Raw genomic sequence first — 16496 nt, forward strand, 5'->3', positions numbered from 1 at the left:
AGAGATCAGCTGTTAGTCTGATGGGCTTCCCTTTGTGGGTAACCCGACCTTTCTCTCTGGCTGCCCTTATTATTTTTTCCTTCATTTCAACTTTGGTGAATCTGACAATTATGTTTCTTGGAGTTGCTCTTCTCGAGGAGTATCTTTGTGGTGTTCTCTGTATTTCCTGAATCTGAATATTGGCCTGCCTTACTAGATTGGGGAAGTTCTCCTGGATAATATCTTGCAGAGTGTTTTCCAACTTGGTTCCATTCTCCCCGTCAGTTTCAGGTACACCAATCAGACGTAGGTTTGGTCTTTTCACATAGTCCCAAATTTCTTGGAGGCTTTGTTCATTTCTTTTTATTCTTTTTTCTCTAAACTTCCCTTCTCGCTTCATTTCCTTCATTTCATCTTCCATCAGCGATACCCTTTCTTCCAGTTGATCGCATCTGCTACTGAGGCTTCTGCAATCTTTGCGTAGTTCTCGAAACTTGGCTTTCAGCTCCATCAGCTCCTTTAAGCCCTTCTCTGCATTGGTTATTCTAGTTATCCATTCTTCTAATTTTTTTTCAAAGTTTTTAACTTCTTTGCTATTGTTTTGAATTTCCTCCCGTAGCTCAGAGTAGTTTGATCATCTGAAGCCTTCTTCTCTCAACTCGTCAAAGTCATCCTCCATCCAGCTTTGTTCCGTTGCTGGTGAGGAACTGCGTTCCTTTGGAGGAGGAGAGGTGCTCTGCTTTTTAGAGTTTCCAGTTTTTCTGCTCTGTTTTTTCCCCATCTTTGTGGTTTTATCTACTTTTGGTCTTTGATGATGGTGATGTACAGATGGGTTTTTGGTGTGGATGTCCTTTCTGTTTGTTAGTTTTTCTTCTACCAGACAGGACCCTCAGCTGCAGGTCTGTTGGAGTTTACTAGAGGTCCACTCCAGACCCTGTTTGGCTGGGTGTCAGCAGCGGTGGCTGCAGAACAGCGGATTTTCGTGAGACTGCAAATTCAGCTGTCTGATAGTTCCTCTGGAAGTTTTGTCTCAGAGGAGTACCCGGCCGAGTGAGGTGTCAGTCTGTCCCTACTGGGGGGGTGCCTCCCAATTAGGCTGCTCAGGGGTGACGGACCCACTTTAGGAGGCAGTCTGTCCGTTCTCAGATCTCCAGCTGCCTGCTGGGAGAACCACTACTCTCTTCAAAGCTGTCAGTCAGACAGGGACATTTAAGTCTGTGGAGGTTCCTGCTGACGTTTTGTTTGTCTGTGCCGTGCCCCCAGAGGTGGAGCCTACAGAGGCAGGCAGGCCTCCTTGAGCTGTGGTGGGCTCCACCCAGTTCGAGCTTCCTGGCTGCTTTGTTTACCTAAGCAAGCCTGGGCAATGGCGGGCACCCCTCCCCCAGCCTCACTGCTGCCTTGCAGCTTGATCTCAGACTGCTGTGCTAGCAATCAGGGAGACTCCGTGGGCATAGGACCCTCCAAGCCAGGTGCGGGACACAATCTCCTAGTGTGCCGTTTTCCAGGCCCGTTGGAAAAGCGCAGTATTAGGGTGGGACTGACCCGATATTCCAGGTGCCGTCTGTTACCCCTTTCTTTGGCTAGGAAAGGGAACTCCCTGACCCCTTGCGCTTCCCGAGTGAGGCAATGCCTCGCCCTGCTTCGGCTCGCGCACAGTGCACTTCACCGACTCTCCTGCACCCACTGTTTGGCACTCCCTAGTGAGATGAAACCGGTACCTCAAACAGAAATGCAGAAATCACCCGTCTTCTGTGTCGCTCAGGCTAGGAGCTGTAGACCAGAGCTGTTCCTATTCGGCCATCTTGGCTCCACCCCCAGAAATGCCATTTCATACCCACTAGACTAGCCAAACTTAAAAGTCAGTAAATAGGAAGCACTGGCTGATAAGATTGTGGATCCAGGGGCATTCTTACTCACTGCTAGCAAAAATCTAAATGCATCAATTTATATTCAGCATCCATTTTGAAAAACAATTCAATTTTACATAGCTTTAGTTTTCTGTTTCTACCTACATGGGTTGAATTGTATCGCCCCAAAAAAATATGTTGAGTCCTAATCCTCAGTACCTCAGAATGTAATCTTATTAGGAAATAAGGTCTCTACGGGGATAATCAGGGTGGACCCCAATCCAATATGACCTGGATCCTTAGAAAATTAGAAAATTTGGAAACAAAGACAGATACAGGGAAAGACTATGTGAACATACAGGGAGAATGCCATGCGAAGGTGAAGAATGAGATCAGCATGATGCATCTACAAGCCAAAGACTGCCAGTAAACCACCAGAAGCTAGGAGAAAGACATGGAACAGATTCTCCCTCACAGCCTTCAAAAGGAACCAACCCTGGAGATAACTTGATCTTGGACTTCTGGCCTCCAGAACTGTGAGACAATTTATTTCTGCTGTTCAAGCCACCTAGTTTGTGGTACTTTGTCATGGCAGCCCTAGCAAACTAATATGCTCCTGTAACAAATTATTGCAAATTCAAAGGCATAAAATAACACAAATGTATCTTATAGGTCTGCAAGTCAGAAGTCTGATATAGGTCTCACTAAGCTAAACCAAGGTGCTGGTGGCGCTTCAATACTTTCTGGGAGCTCTAGGGAAAAAATCTACTTCCTTACCTTCTTCATCTTCTTAGAGGCTGCCTGCTTTCCTTGGCTCAGGGTCCCCTTCTTTCATCACCAAAGCTAGCAAAGATGGGTTGAGTGATCTTGGCTCACTGCAAGCTCCGCCTCCCGGGTTCAAGCCATTCTCCGGCCTCAGCCTCCCAAGGGTGGATGTGTATCACACTGTATTACTCCAACCCTGCTTCCACTGTCAAATCTTCTCTGATCTCTTCTGCCTCTCTCTTCTACTTTTTAAGGACCCTCATGATTACACTGCACCCACTCAGATAATCCTGGATAATCTCTTCATCTCTTACCTTGCCACGTAAGGTAACACATTCTCAAATGTGGACATCTTTGGCCAAGATGGGCAGATCGCTAGAGCCCAGGAGTTTGAGACATGCCTGGGCAACATAGCAAAACCCCTTCTCTACAAAAAAAAAAAAAAAAAAAGATACAAAAATTAGCTGGGCATGGTGGCACGCATTGCAATCCCACCTACTCAGGAGGCTGAGGTGGGAGGATTACTTGAGCCTGTAAGGCAGAGTTTTCAGTGAGGCAAGACTGCACATCACTGCACCCTAGCCTGGGCAACAGAGTGAGACCCTGTCTCAAAAAAAAAAAAAAAAAAAAAAATTGCTGAATGCAAGTTGTATGAAATGTAAGGAAGAGGTGGCCAAACAACGTACTGTGGCAGATGGAAGAGAAGAAATCTGTAAAGTTATCTGCTAGGTAAATCAATGCCAGAAGGAAAGTTCTTGGTTGTAAAAGAAAAAAAAAAAAAAAACAGTGGGAGATACACTCTTCTGCCCCAAGTTCTAAGAACAGCCTTATAACAACAACCTAAATGAGCGCAGATCAGCTTGTAAATAACAAGGTGAACAACAACTCAGTGTTATAAACTGTCAGAGACCACCCACAGACAGAACCCAGTTCTTCCAAAATGTTGTTTAGCTAACAGTTTTTCAGTTTCTTTTGTTTAAACTGAATGCCTTTAAGCCAAGCAGGCAATAGTCAGTTCACTTCCATTCTTCCTACTCTCCTTTTGACCCTCCCCTCTGTCTTCAACATAATAAATGTTATGTAGGTTATGAGTTTGAGACCAGCTGCATCCTTACAAATTACTCTGAAATAACTGTATCAAACGTTTGTCATCAAGGTCATTATAAACTATGCAATTTTCAAGAGTCCCTCTTAACTGACTCTCTCTCACTTCTCGCCTACCTCCTTTAACCAGAGACACTGCTTTTTTTCACATAATCGGAGATACCTGGCAAAATTAAGTACAGCCTTGGAAAGCTATGATGGGAAGTATATATGCTCCTTGTGGAAAGTAAAAGTGGACTAGGAGTAAAGACCTAGGTTCTAGTCCTCGTTTTCCAAATATCTCACAGAATAACCCTCAGCCAGTATTTTTATCTCTCTGGAGTTCAATTTATTTTCCTTGTACAATATATAATGAGCAGATTTCAATTAGATTAGATAAACTCTGAACCTGTCCTATATTTTATATATCTATACCAACATTTATACTGAAATAGACTTTTTCGGCATGTATAAATTTTTGCTTTGAATGGGGTACAGAAGGCAGAAGAGTGTGCTAGGGAAATAAGCTGACTTGGTAATTGAAAGGGAAAAGAGAAAGAATGAGAGAAGGGCCTGCCACTGAGGAGGATAGAGTCTGATGACAATGAAAAACAAACTTTATGGTTTTACTTATGGTTACCTTCTACTAAGTGTATAAAAACAAATTACGGAGATGTGACAATCTAATGCACTATAATGAAAATACTCATCAGCACTGCTTCACATGGTTTGTCAACTTTTATTTTTAAATATGGCCCATTCTGCTATAATGAAGTTTTGTTCTCAGGTTATATATAAATTTGAGTATCAGTGTACTGTCTAAAGTCTGCCTAATCTTATTTGTTCCTTAAAGGAGATTTCAACAAATGGAGATGTTAAAATCAAAAGAGAAAAATCCACAATGTCAATAACAAGAAGCAGCCCTCAAATAGCTAGAATGTATGTGGAGAGGGAGTGTCCCATTAGTAATAAAATGCTTTTTAAAAAAATAAAACAAAAAATGGCAAAGTGCAGATTATGAAGGACTTTGCAAGCAAGGGTCAAGGGCATGAACAGTATCCTGTGGACAATGAAAAGCCATAAGAGATTTTTAAAACAGAGCGACTCTATCAAATCTGTGTTTTTGAAAAATAACACTCATGGCAGAGTACATACTACATTTACAAAATAAAGTATAAAATTATTATGTAGGCTGATATTTTACCACAAAATAGTAACATGAAATTGGAATAAAACACTCACTCATTGAAGCCATAAAATAAATTTCACAAATACTACAGTATTCTTAAAGAAATTAACGGGGAATTATGCCTTGCAAATTCCTTAGGTGAGTAAATAATCACAACTTTAAAAAAAACGCTCTTTTTTAAGTTCTCACACTACATATGTATACCTTTTTCAAATAAAATTAACACTTTAAGTAATATTTATGGGCATTAGGGCCACAGAATTTTTAAATATTTACCTAACCATTTAGAAAGCACTTAGCATTAAAGGTATAGAAAAATATCTCACACACTAACTTATGCCTTTCAAAACCTTGTATTTACCTAGTCAAACACGAAGTGATCTCATTGAAAAGCTGAAAATTGCACTGTAGAATATGCAATTAAAATGGCATAGAAATGTAGCTTGTTTAATTCTGATTAAAGCTTCCATGCAGACGACTGATTTTTTTAAACTTCCTATTAGTTTCTGCTGATTCTTGGCAGATAAGACTACAAACTCAGTGCTTCTTTCCATTAACCCACCAAAGCAGAACACCATTAACAGTAACTAGATTTACTGGGCTTCAAATCTCTAACTGCTTTGCCAAAAAAAAACAAAAAAAAAAACCTTAGTTAAGAACTGAACTAACACATATATAGCATTTAAATCAAATATTATAAATCTAATTATAAAATCAAATGTTTTACAAACATGCCATTATTTTTCAACACAGTAATATAACATCCCAAAAGTTAAAAACTACTTTAAATCTATTATTCTACAATTAAAAACATTTCTATTGATAGAAATTTAAGTGGCTTTCAAAGAGGTTAATAAAAATGTTTAAATTCTTAAAGAAATGAACATGTAGTAATTTTGTTACCATCCCATAAATGAACCCCCGTATACTTTTTTAAAGTCCTATCCAAAATATATAGGATATTTGCTCATCTTTTTCAATTATTATACCTTGGAAAGTATAGGTTAGCAAGGTCAACATTCAACATTTAAGTAAAACTTCAAGAATTACTAGTTTGTGACATCTTATTTTATTTTTATTTCTACCTTACCAAAAGTGTAAACAAAAAGAATTTAATTTTAGAATTCGAAGGTATTATATAATTTAATTTTAGAATTAGAAGGTATTACAGAATTCATCTACTAGGATCCTTTAATTTGACAGGATACTAAGATTCAGAAAGGTTCACTGACTTTTCCAAAATTAAACAGTTAAGCCAAGACTCCTCAATCCTCTGCCTATGAATCCAGGACATTTTCTCCTATGTCAGGTCCTATCTAAAATCTTTTCATCTTCCTTCACTTTCTGAAACAAGCAAGTGTTTTTACCATTGTCATATACGACACTTTGAAAATTCGAAAATCTCCTAAACTTTTACTTCCATAAAAGTACTGATTTCCTCTAAATATATTTAACATAATATATATGCAAACAAAAAGCACAAATCCACTGTTAGACTTCGGGAACAAGCATAAATAAAAATTCTTGTTATGACAGTATCTGCTAAGTTAAAAATACCCTTTTCTAGTAATGTCAAAATAGAATTATTTTGTAGACACTGAATATTAGGTAGGCATGTATAAACCCTGAACTATTCACATACACTTTAAGTGTGCAAAAATGTTCCTATTAAAAGTGGAATGTGAATCAGGGTTTTCTGCACTAAGAAAATACAACCTTTTTGGAAGCACAAATTGTATTTTCCTCTAATATAAACAATAATTGAAGCTACCTGGTATAGCTATATACGTATATAGTATATATACGTATATAGCTATGATGGAAAGAGCACCACACTAGGATTAAGAAGCCTAGAAATTTTCCACTTACAAGAGGACAGACAGAATTACCGCACCAACAAATTACAATTAAAATATGTTAAACTGTAACTGTTAAGTTCAGGAAAATTGCCCACAAAAGTGATGAAACTGCTAAAACAATCTTCCAGTGTTAAAAAATGCAATTTGTTCACATTTGGTCAAAATTCAAATATTAATTCCATTCTATGAAAATAGTTGATACTACTTTGCTCCATAATAAATCCTCTCAAAACAATTTTTCTTCCGACACACATTTTCCTGAAGTACTATCTATTATCACTGGTAGTAAACTGAGAAAACAAAAGGCATAACAAAACTTTTTCAAGTGGTTGCCACAGAAGTGGCCTCTGAAGCCAACTCAAGAAGCAAAGTATTGTGTCACTGGAATACTACAGATCAGTGTTCAACATGTTATAAAACCAGTGTAGTAGCTTGGAGATTATTTCGAAGAGAAGACAGACAATAAGTGAAGGAAGAGAACAGAAAATAAGAGAGAAGAATGCATCAAATGCATTAAAGACAAGAAACTTTTGTCTCCAACATATTGGCTCCCAGTGTAAAGCATATCAGTAATCCAAAAATTCAGAAAACCTATGGTGTACGCTCTTACTCTCCTACTTAAAACCACTAAACTTACAAGTTAGTCGTGCAGAACACAGCATTGAAAACTGAAAAATCTAATCAAATCCCAGAACTACCACTTACTAGACATGTGAAGCCGTGTTACCTCTGTAAGCCTAGATTTCTCATCTCTAGAGGTTAATGGCACCAGCCAAACACCGTTCTTGTGAGGATTTGAGACAGTATGTGTAAAATGTTTTGCACTTCATAAATGCTCAATAATAGTAACTATACTTATTAAGTTTCTTGGTGATGTAGAACAGGTAGATTTTCCAATACTATATAAAGATATAAACTCATTTGCTAATGATTTCAATCCCTTTTAAAAAAACAAAAATATGTAAACCTATGGTGAAAAAATAGAAATGCTTTTGGCGTCTTTCCAGGAATTATCAAGTTTAAAGTTTAAACTGTTAAAACAGTCTCCTAATTATGCAACAAATACAAAGAACATTGAATTAATCTGTAAAATATTATATTCACCTATACTGCTGTCTTTTCATCTAAATTACTCTCATTTGCAAAGCTCATGTCTTGTAACGATAAAATCTCAGATTTTTCCTCTCGATTTTCAATAACGAAACCACACTGATTAAAACTGACTGATGTATCCTCTCATTCTAAAGGCTGTATGTTATCCTTGGGTAGGCATCATTATAACAGCAAACAGATAAATGGCACCAAAAAGACACACATCAGAGTATGCCAAAAGCAGGAGTAGTCAATCTATTCAACCACAAATGATTCACCTCATTCTTCTGCAAACTCATCTATTGCATATACAGTCCTTAAACAGTGCCATGTGATTAGCGGGCTATTTGATTTCTATTCAATGACAAAAGGTACTTGCTTCTGCATTTTTAAAAGACTTCCTGTATTTTAAGAATCCTTTCCAGAATAAAACATTTCCTCCCCCTTCCTCCCTCCCCTCCCCCCACACACACCCTTTTTCCATTTAGAAAGTTAACATGCTTTCAAATAAGCGAATTCAACTCGGCAACTGCAGCGGTAAACCCGAACCCGCTCGCGTCCCAGACCTCGCCTTCCAGCTAACATACCTGTTCTCTCGAAATACAAGGCAATGAAGGTCTCCTGAATATTTTGCAACTGCCATAGTAACTGGCTGCAGTTTCTCCTAACGACACGCAGCTGGACCTCCTCCGGGGTCGGATCACAGGCACTTTTTCTTCGGTGGCACTAGACAGCCGAGGATGAAGAGGCGCTTCCCTGATTTGAAAGAAGTGATCCAACCCCAGGGCCAGCAGGCAGCCAGCGCCCCCCACCAGGCCGGAGAGCAGCGGCCTGAGGGCGGAGGGCAGCGACCCGAGGCTGGTGAAGGAGACCCACCAGACGAAGCTGGCCAGGAGCAGCACCAGGATGCAGTGCCGGAGTCGCAGCGGATGCGCGAGCGTCAGCAGCAGCCCCACGCAGCTGAGCACTAGCAGCAACCTGCCCGCCGCCGCCTCCGGGGGCGTGTGCGGGGCCGCGGACCCTGCGTCGCCATCCCCCCAAGGCCAAGACCACCACTGCCACACCAAGAAGTCCCCCAGGTAACAGCAGGCGGGCAGCGCCAGCAGCCACCAGGAGCCGCCGCTCTGGCCCGGGCCGGGTCCCCGCTTGGTCCGGGTGAGGAAGCAGGTGAGGAAGAAGAAGGCACAGGCGATGCTGAAGAGGGGGCTGAGGCTGTGCGAACACACTCTCAGCAGCGTCCGCAGCCAGGCGGCCCCGGCAGCCCAGCTCTGGGGTTCCGCGCCCAGCAGCAGGGCGAGGACAAAGGCAGCCAGGGCGCCCAGCGAGAGGCGCGCCCGGCAGAAGGGGGAGCCGTGCCGCGGCTGCTGGGGGGAGGCCGGCGGCGGCCGCAGCTCCACGTTGCAGAAGCGGCAGAGGTGGAAGAAGAAGCCGCGCGGAGGGTCCTGCCGCAAAGGGCTCACGCAGCTCTTCACGTAGCCGTTCCTCAGACTCTCGGGGGACGAGCCGGCCCCATCCGGCGGCTGCAGGGACCGCATGGCTTTGGCGTCTCGCTCGTCCCTCCTCATGGCTGGGGCCGGGGGTGGCCACGGGACTCAGCACACTCCGCTCGTACCTCAGCGGCCGCTCGTGCTCCCAGACCCCAGCCTCCACGTTCGGGGCGCCCCCTGGCTCGCAACCCGTCAGGGCTGCGCCGGCCGCCACGGCCCGGGGTCCCCACCGAGCGGACTGAGGAGCGGCGGAGTCCGGGACATGCTGGCTGAGGAGAGTGGCGGAAGGGGCTTCTCTCCAGGACCAGTTTGGCTGCCGCCTCCTTTTCCCTCGGGCACCTCTCGGGACTGGAGACTCGGTGTCGCTTCCCAGCTCCGCTGGCTGCAACAGTTACCTCACGGCCCCAGCCGGGTCCGTTGGGCGCGCGAGAGGCGGGCGGGCGCTCCTCCCCTGCGGCTGTCCCGGCCGGGCGCGCGCCCAGCGCGCGCTCGCGCCTTGTCCCGCCGCCACCCGCGCCGCGGCCGCCCAACAGGGACGCGAGCCGGGACCCCGCCGACCCAGCGTGCCCAGGCCGAGGAAAGCGCGGCGGCGGCAGTCAGAAGACCGGCCGGGACTGAAAGAGAAGGACGAGGTCATCTTCGGATGGGAGGGGCAAGCCCGCCATCCTGGGACCCCAGGCGTGCAGGTTCTCTTTGAGGGTAAGTCACAGACACCCAGCCGGAATCCCACAGGTCACTACTGGGGTCTTCGGGAAAGAGGGCGTTTGTGGTCCCCAAGGGGTGTGCCTGGTGGGGATGCTGAGCTAAGGATGGGAGAGGAGGGGCGCTGTCTCTAACCTTAGCCCCTTTCAGGGTGGGTCTTCAGACTGTGACCAGATGAGGGCCAGCCACCACCAAGGCCATGGCGAAGAAACCCTAATCGCTGTGGCTAGATCTGGCCTCAGAAGCAACGTGGATTCTTGGGCCACGCAGCAGGCCCAGGATCCTTGCAGTGGCTCTTAGGGAGGAACGTGCACGTGGAGTGCACTCTAGGAGCACTCCACGTGCACGTTCTTGAGTGTTGCTCAAGAACCATCTTCACAGGCGAAGAACTAACGTCTCGCCTTCCATTTTGTACCCTTGCCGTACATACCAGCCGGTTCCCAACTTGTATCCCTTTCCACACAGCACAGATTTGCTGTCGCAATTGGTCTTTGCAAATTGAAGGCTTTTTCACTGTAACAGCATTTTCTAGATGGGGGAGCGGGGAGAACTAGGAATCCTCTCCAAGACCACTCCCCAGTTTGGATCAGCAGGACTTGAAGGAAGCCGAATAAGATGCTATCTGTGAAGTACTGGTGAAACTAGCAACATTAGGAAACACAGACGTGAAAGCCAAAAGAAAAGAACTTTGCTACACCAAAGGGAGTGCTCTGGAATCTAAATCATAACTGCCTTAGAGAGTGAACTGCGTTTCTCTCCCTAAGCTCTCGCTTCAACCTCATGACCGGACTGCATTTCTCAAAGAGCTAATTCCACACTTTTCCAAGGAGATGAGAAACCTTACTGTGTGGTAAATCCCACAAACAGGCCCATTTTTCACCAATTAATCTCTGCCCACAGTCATGACCTAAAACAGACCATTTTCGTATATGGTCACAGTTCACATGCATAGCAAAAGGCACTGAGAAATTAGCACAAGAATTTAACCAAAATGAAAAAGTTCCAGAATTCCCTTTCCTTTGCTTTTCCTTATCTAATGTATTACCCAAATGCTTGTCCTAAAAGATAAAAATTCAAAAGGTCATTTTATCCTCATGACGATTGAAAGAAAAAAAATGCTCATTTCAGCAAAACTCAGCAAATATAGTTTTTACATGATGTGCATAGAACTCATTACCACCAGTTGAAGATTAAAGTAAAAAACAATGGATACATTTTGAGTTTGTACAGAAGGGCGTGACAAAACTAGCACCAGCATTATTGAAATTCCCATTATAAATTCCATAGGAAATAAATTGATTTGAAAATTAGAACAAATTCAGATTAAAAGGTGTGTGTGTGTGTGCATATGCATGTATGTGTGTGTGCATTTAATCTGAAGTTGTCATCTAAAGTAGGATTGGCACATGATCATGGAAACGGTAGAGGAGTAGAAATCCAGTTTTGTGAGTTTTTGTCTGGGCCTAGCCATTCATACCCTGCCGTTAAGCAATCCTATAACTTTTACTGCCCTTGTTCTTCTCAAATGTGAAATGAAGCAATTAATTTAGATAACCTTTGAAATCCTTTCTAGTCTTAAAAAGCTCTGATTTCTGTATGCCAAAAATACATAGGCATCCTGAAGACTCACCTTGCAGATTACCAATAATATAATAAGAGCAAGAGCCAAGAGCAACCTTTAATATTATTTATACTACCAAACTAAACCAAACTCTCAGTGTTGACAAGTAAAAATAAAGGGATTGTATGAAACGACTGTTTTCTGAAAAATAAAATCCAAAGCCCTCTTCACAAAATCGTCTTCTCAATTCTCTAGCCTTCTTTTAGCTGTCATTCAGGTTTTTATAAGGCTACAAGCCCAAATCTTTCAATAACCCATAGTTGGAGTGCATCCCTCTGAAGGCCAGCCTAGCACCTGAGAGAATTCTAAAATAAAGTGTAAGGACGTAACCAAAGACCATCAGAAGTTTACTTAACTAAAAATATGCACAAAAAGAATGAGCTAGCTATGTTTATAGCAACTCCCTTCTCTGTTTACAGTCTTTGTCAAAGATTATTACTAGGCCGCATTTCTTAGAGGTCAGATTATTTAATTATTCCCTTGCCAAACTTAAACAACCAATAAAATTACTTAGTTCTTTAGGTTCAAGAATTTATGACCATTATCTGTCATGAAAAAAAAAAACTGAAGTCACAGTATACCTTTGACTTTTCCCAGCACTCTACCCCAGCCTTATTTTACCTGACTTTGCCTTCCCTCACGTCTTTTTTTTTCTTTAATTATTATTATACTTTAAGTTCTGGGATACATGTGCAGAATGTACAGGTTTGTTACATAGGTATACACGTGCCATGGTGGTTTGCTGCACCCATCAAGCCGTCATCTACATTAGGTGCCTTCCCTCACATTTTGACCCATCATCTCTCCACTCCTTAGTGGATCTCTCCACTCTCCTGGTTTACCATGACGTGGGATCCTGGCTCTTACCGCCCCGCTCCCAAGTCATTTTAGGACAATGCAAGCCCCTGGGTATTTCTTTTTTTTCTAATTTCTCAGGATAAAGTGGTCTGACACATTTTAAATATCAAAGAAATTCAGAAATAGGCAGTAAATTAACCAGTATCATTGAGATTCCAAATTTATAAAACTAGAGTCATCCCTGAAGATACATACAAAACCTTATGTTTTTCAAAGAATTAAATAATTAACATTTACAACCTTATGTTAAAAAATAAAAACGGACAAGTTTTTCTCTAGCATAGAAAGGATCATTGTTTTCTGTGTGCAGTGGCAACTCTGTTGCCCAAGTATGTTAACAATACCTATGTTCCTCGCAGCTAATACTCATCTCAGAATCTGAGCTTCATTTTGACTCACTCTTTTAGTTCTTCTCAACAAGTAGCTATTTAGTGCCCACTATATGCCGAGATTTGTACTAAATGCTATTTAGAACATTTTTGAAAACTATAACAGTTCCTTCAGAGCTTTCTCAGAGCTGCAGCTTTATCTGGGAGATAGAAAGTCTGCACATAGACTATTAAATAGCACAAAAGAATAAATATGTGATTAAGAACTGTTGAGAACAATGTGTTAGGACTATTAAAAAAGAAGAAATAATTTTCTTCTAGGGTGCCCCCACTGTGTAGTTGTTTCAGCTTGTTCTCAGTTTCTCATTCTTCTAGTTCCATTTCTCTCTCTTACAGTCTTCCTCCTTTCTCTCCCCAGCATCTGTCCAGGTGGCTGTCTTCTGATCTCTCTCCTCTTTCCCCTGACCTCTCTCTTTCATCTCTGTATTATATTCCCTAACTTCTTTTACTTCTTCAGTTCTCCTACATACCATCCCCCCTCCACCAGCATTTAATCTATCTCCATTAATGAATGCATTCATTCATTTAGTATTTATTCTGTGCCCGGTGTGCTGGACACTGTGATAGATGACAAAGATATAATGGTGAAGATGTGGTTCCTTAGTCTAATGAAAGCAAGACAGCAAGAAGACTATTACAGCCTGTTGTAACAGGAGCTGTGATACAGAGGTAATAATCCTCAGTGTACTCTGAGATCTCAGGAGCCCAGACTACAGTAGGAGTAGCAGGTAAGGAGTAATGCTCTGGAGGACTCAGAGGAAGTGATTTCTAGGCTTGATATTAAAAGGTGAATATAAGTTACCTAAGTAAAGTAGGGAGAAAAGATAATCTGGGCAAAGGAAACAAGCAGTGCAAAAATCGAGGAATGCAACTATAGTGCATTTGGATAACTCAAGTATCCTATGGCTTCAGTGTAAGGTATGATGGAACTACAGAGATGGTGTGGCCCTACTAATGGAACAGGAGTTTGTTATTATTTGTTACATAAAGGTTTATGTTCTGTTATCGTATTTGCTTATTTACATGGCTACCTCTGCAATATATTCTTCAAACAAGAATTCTCTCTTATTCAATCTTAGCTCAATCTTCATGCCTATAGCAAGTACTTAGCCTATAGCAAGTCCTCACAATTTTTCAAGTGTGTTGATATTTCTCAAAACTATTTTAATAAATCAGACTTTAACTGTATTTCCTTTGATTTTTGGCTTTATTAGTCAATGAATTTTAATAGAAAACTCTTAAAATAGAATATAATAAACTTTTCATATTGTGATTTAAAAATATTTTTCTTAACATTCATTTGCACCAAATCACTAAAAGAACCCTTTTTCCTAGATTTACAAAAACAAAATTACACATATGTTTATGTCGTATTTCACTTTCAACATAAAGTAAATGTTTCAGAGATGTGTGGGTCATTTTTTATTTAACTCAAGTGACAGTACCTGGATTCTTTGGCTGTGAAAGCATATATTCTGGTACTTTAAGAATTTTCCTCTTTCTGTTTCAAGTTTTCAGAGCAACAATTGTATCTCTGACACAAATTTACTATTATAATTTTAAAATATAACAATTGGTAAAAGTATTAAATCTATAACAATTACCCTGAAATTTCCTGGATTTTTTATTATAAATCTAAAACCTGAACCTTGAACAACAAACAGCAATGCAGACTCTTTCCAAGTTTTCTTGTTCCCTCCCTAGACAAGCAGGAGTTTCTTCAGCTCTGGCTATCCCAGCAGATCTGAAGGATCACAGCCACGACGGTGGCAGCCTACCGTTGACACTGAACTTGTGGTTAATTGTGGAGTTCTGCCACAAAACCACCTCACTACCACAAACTGGATACTTGCCCAGGAAAGTGACAAACTGCCAGGCCAAGCAATCTACAGGAGGCAGCAAAAGCAAACTGCCTTTTCCCCCAGAAAGCAGTCATTTCTGGATTCCAAATGGAGCCAACAAACAGAGCGCACCAAAAAAATATATATATAGATATAGATATAGATATAGATGATAGATAGATAGATAGATAGATAGATAGATAGATAGATAGATAGATAGATAGAGAAGTGTGTTTCTCCACTAAGCCTACTTAAAATGTATTCATGCAGTTTTGCAAGAGGAGCTCAAAAGGATTCATCTAGTTAATTAGCATCACCAAAAAGTGTAAGACTATTCTTTTCTTAAAAAATTTTTAATAAGCATGGAATTAGAAATAAATTACAGTTATATTACTATTAACTGCTAAGTGAAACACCTACATATTATCATTGCAAATAGGAGTAAATAATGTGACTTTGTGTGTGTTACTAAGCTGCGCACAGCCGCACAGCAGCACAGCAGCTCTGGGAACTTCATTTGAAAGTCCAGGCAGCATGATGTGAAGGAAGGAAACTTTAGCATTATTCTGATCTAGTTACCATTTGTAGCTACATGACCTTGGAGGTTACTTAAAGTCTCATGTTACCTACTTCATTTGTGAAATGGGGATAACAATGTCTACCTCTTAAAGAGTTACTATGGATTAAATTAAATTACACGTGTAAGGTAACTAACAATGAGTAGATGCTTAGTAAATGTAAATTAGTTTATTTTTCTTACATCTATCCTTTTCCTTACCCTCCCACATCCCTTCAGGACTTCACAGGACTCTGTTAATTCTGAGTTTTTCCAAGGAGACCTCCGGATTATATTGTCTGTTCAACTCTTTTTAAGCCTTACTTTCAATATTATTTTATTCAACTAAGTCTGCCTTTTTACTATACAATCAAGTAGATAAATTAGCTCTCTTTCATCAAAAAGCAAATGCTACAGGGATGTTAATGCCTCTGTTCTAATTACTATAAATGCAGAAATGTTTTATGTATTAAATTTTAAGGAATGCATACATAATATTATCTTAATTTCATGGCCCTACATATCTTAGATCTCCTTCTGCAGAAAAGATGTTGATTTAGGGCCTGTATGTTGTAACATGGAGAAACAGAAAAAAAAAATTAAGCCATAACCAATTTCATTCATATTAGCATTAAACATAGGGAAGACAAAAAAAGATTTATGTTTGCAAACATGTATTCATTTATTCAGCATGTACTTGACGCTACTCAGATACTAAAGGTACATATATGAATGAGATACAGTCCCCGCCCTCAGTTTAGTAAAAGAGAAAATAAGTAAACAAATGCAGTACAGTGCAAAATGCTCTAACAGAGTTCTTACCAGGTACAGTGATAGGACATGGAGTAGTTCACAGATGAAGAGATACTAAACTAGGTATTGAAGAATAGGAGCTTCCCAGGTGGACAAGGAGGAGGGAGAGTATTCCATACAAAGAACAGTATTGCAAAGCCATGGAGGCATGAGACATCATAGGCATTTCTGGAACTTTAAACAGATTGGTATGATTTGTGGGGGAGGGAAGATGGGAATGGAAAAATGAGACTGGATAGATAGGTGGAAGCCAAATCATGGGAATCCCTATAGGCCACTCTAAGAAACCTGGACTTTATTCTGTAGGTGGTAAGGAACTGTTGAAAGTTTTAAAGGAGGGAGAAGCCATGATCAATTTTTATTGTATTTAATTGTTTTTCAAAACCCAATGCTAGTATTGAATGAAGGTTAGTTT

General features: G+C 41.1%; 2 protein-coding genes across 3 annotated transcripts in view; one reads left to right on the top strand and one right to left on the bottom strand.

Moving 5' to 3' along the window:
* PDE3B (phosphodiesterase 3B) overlaps positions 1-9514 on the bottom strand; it is a 229276-nt gene extending 219762 nt beyond the window's left edge. For both annotated transcript variants that reach the window (XM_032166536.2, XM_032166535.2), the window contains exon 1: positions 8402-9514. In XM_032166536.2, the coding sequence (XP_032022427.1) occupies positions 8402-9379 (978 nt within the window). In that variant the 5' untranslated portion in view covers positions 9380-9514. The remainder of the gene's footprint in view (positions 1-8401) is intronic.
* A 278-nt stretch (positions 9515-9792) lies between these two features.
* Positions 9793-16496, top strand: part of PSMA1 (proteasome 20S subunit alpha 1) — a 131668-nt gene continuing 124964 nt past the window's right edge. Inside the window, exon 1 of the mRNA XM_032166537.2 lies at positions 9793-10000. The gene's annotated coding sequence lies outside the window, so the exon portion shown is untranslated. The remainder of the gene's footprint in view (positions 10001-16496) is intronic.

This window comes from Hylobates moloch, unplaced genomic scaffold (assembly GCF_009828535.3).
Source record: "Hylobates moloch isolate HMO894 unplaced genomic scaffold, HMol_V3 SCAFFOLD_11, whole genome shotgun sequence".
Taxonomy (NCBI): domain Eukaryota; kingdom Metazoa; phylum Chordata; class Mammalia; order Primates; family Hylobatidae; genus Hylobates; species Hylobates moloch.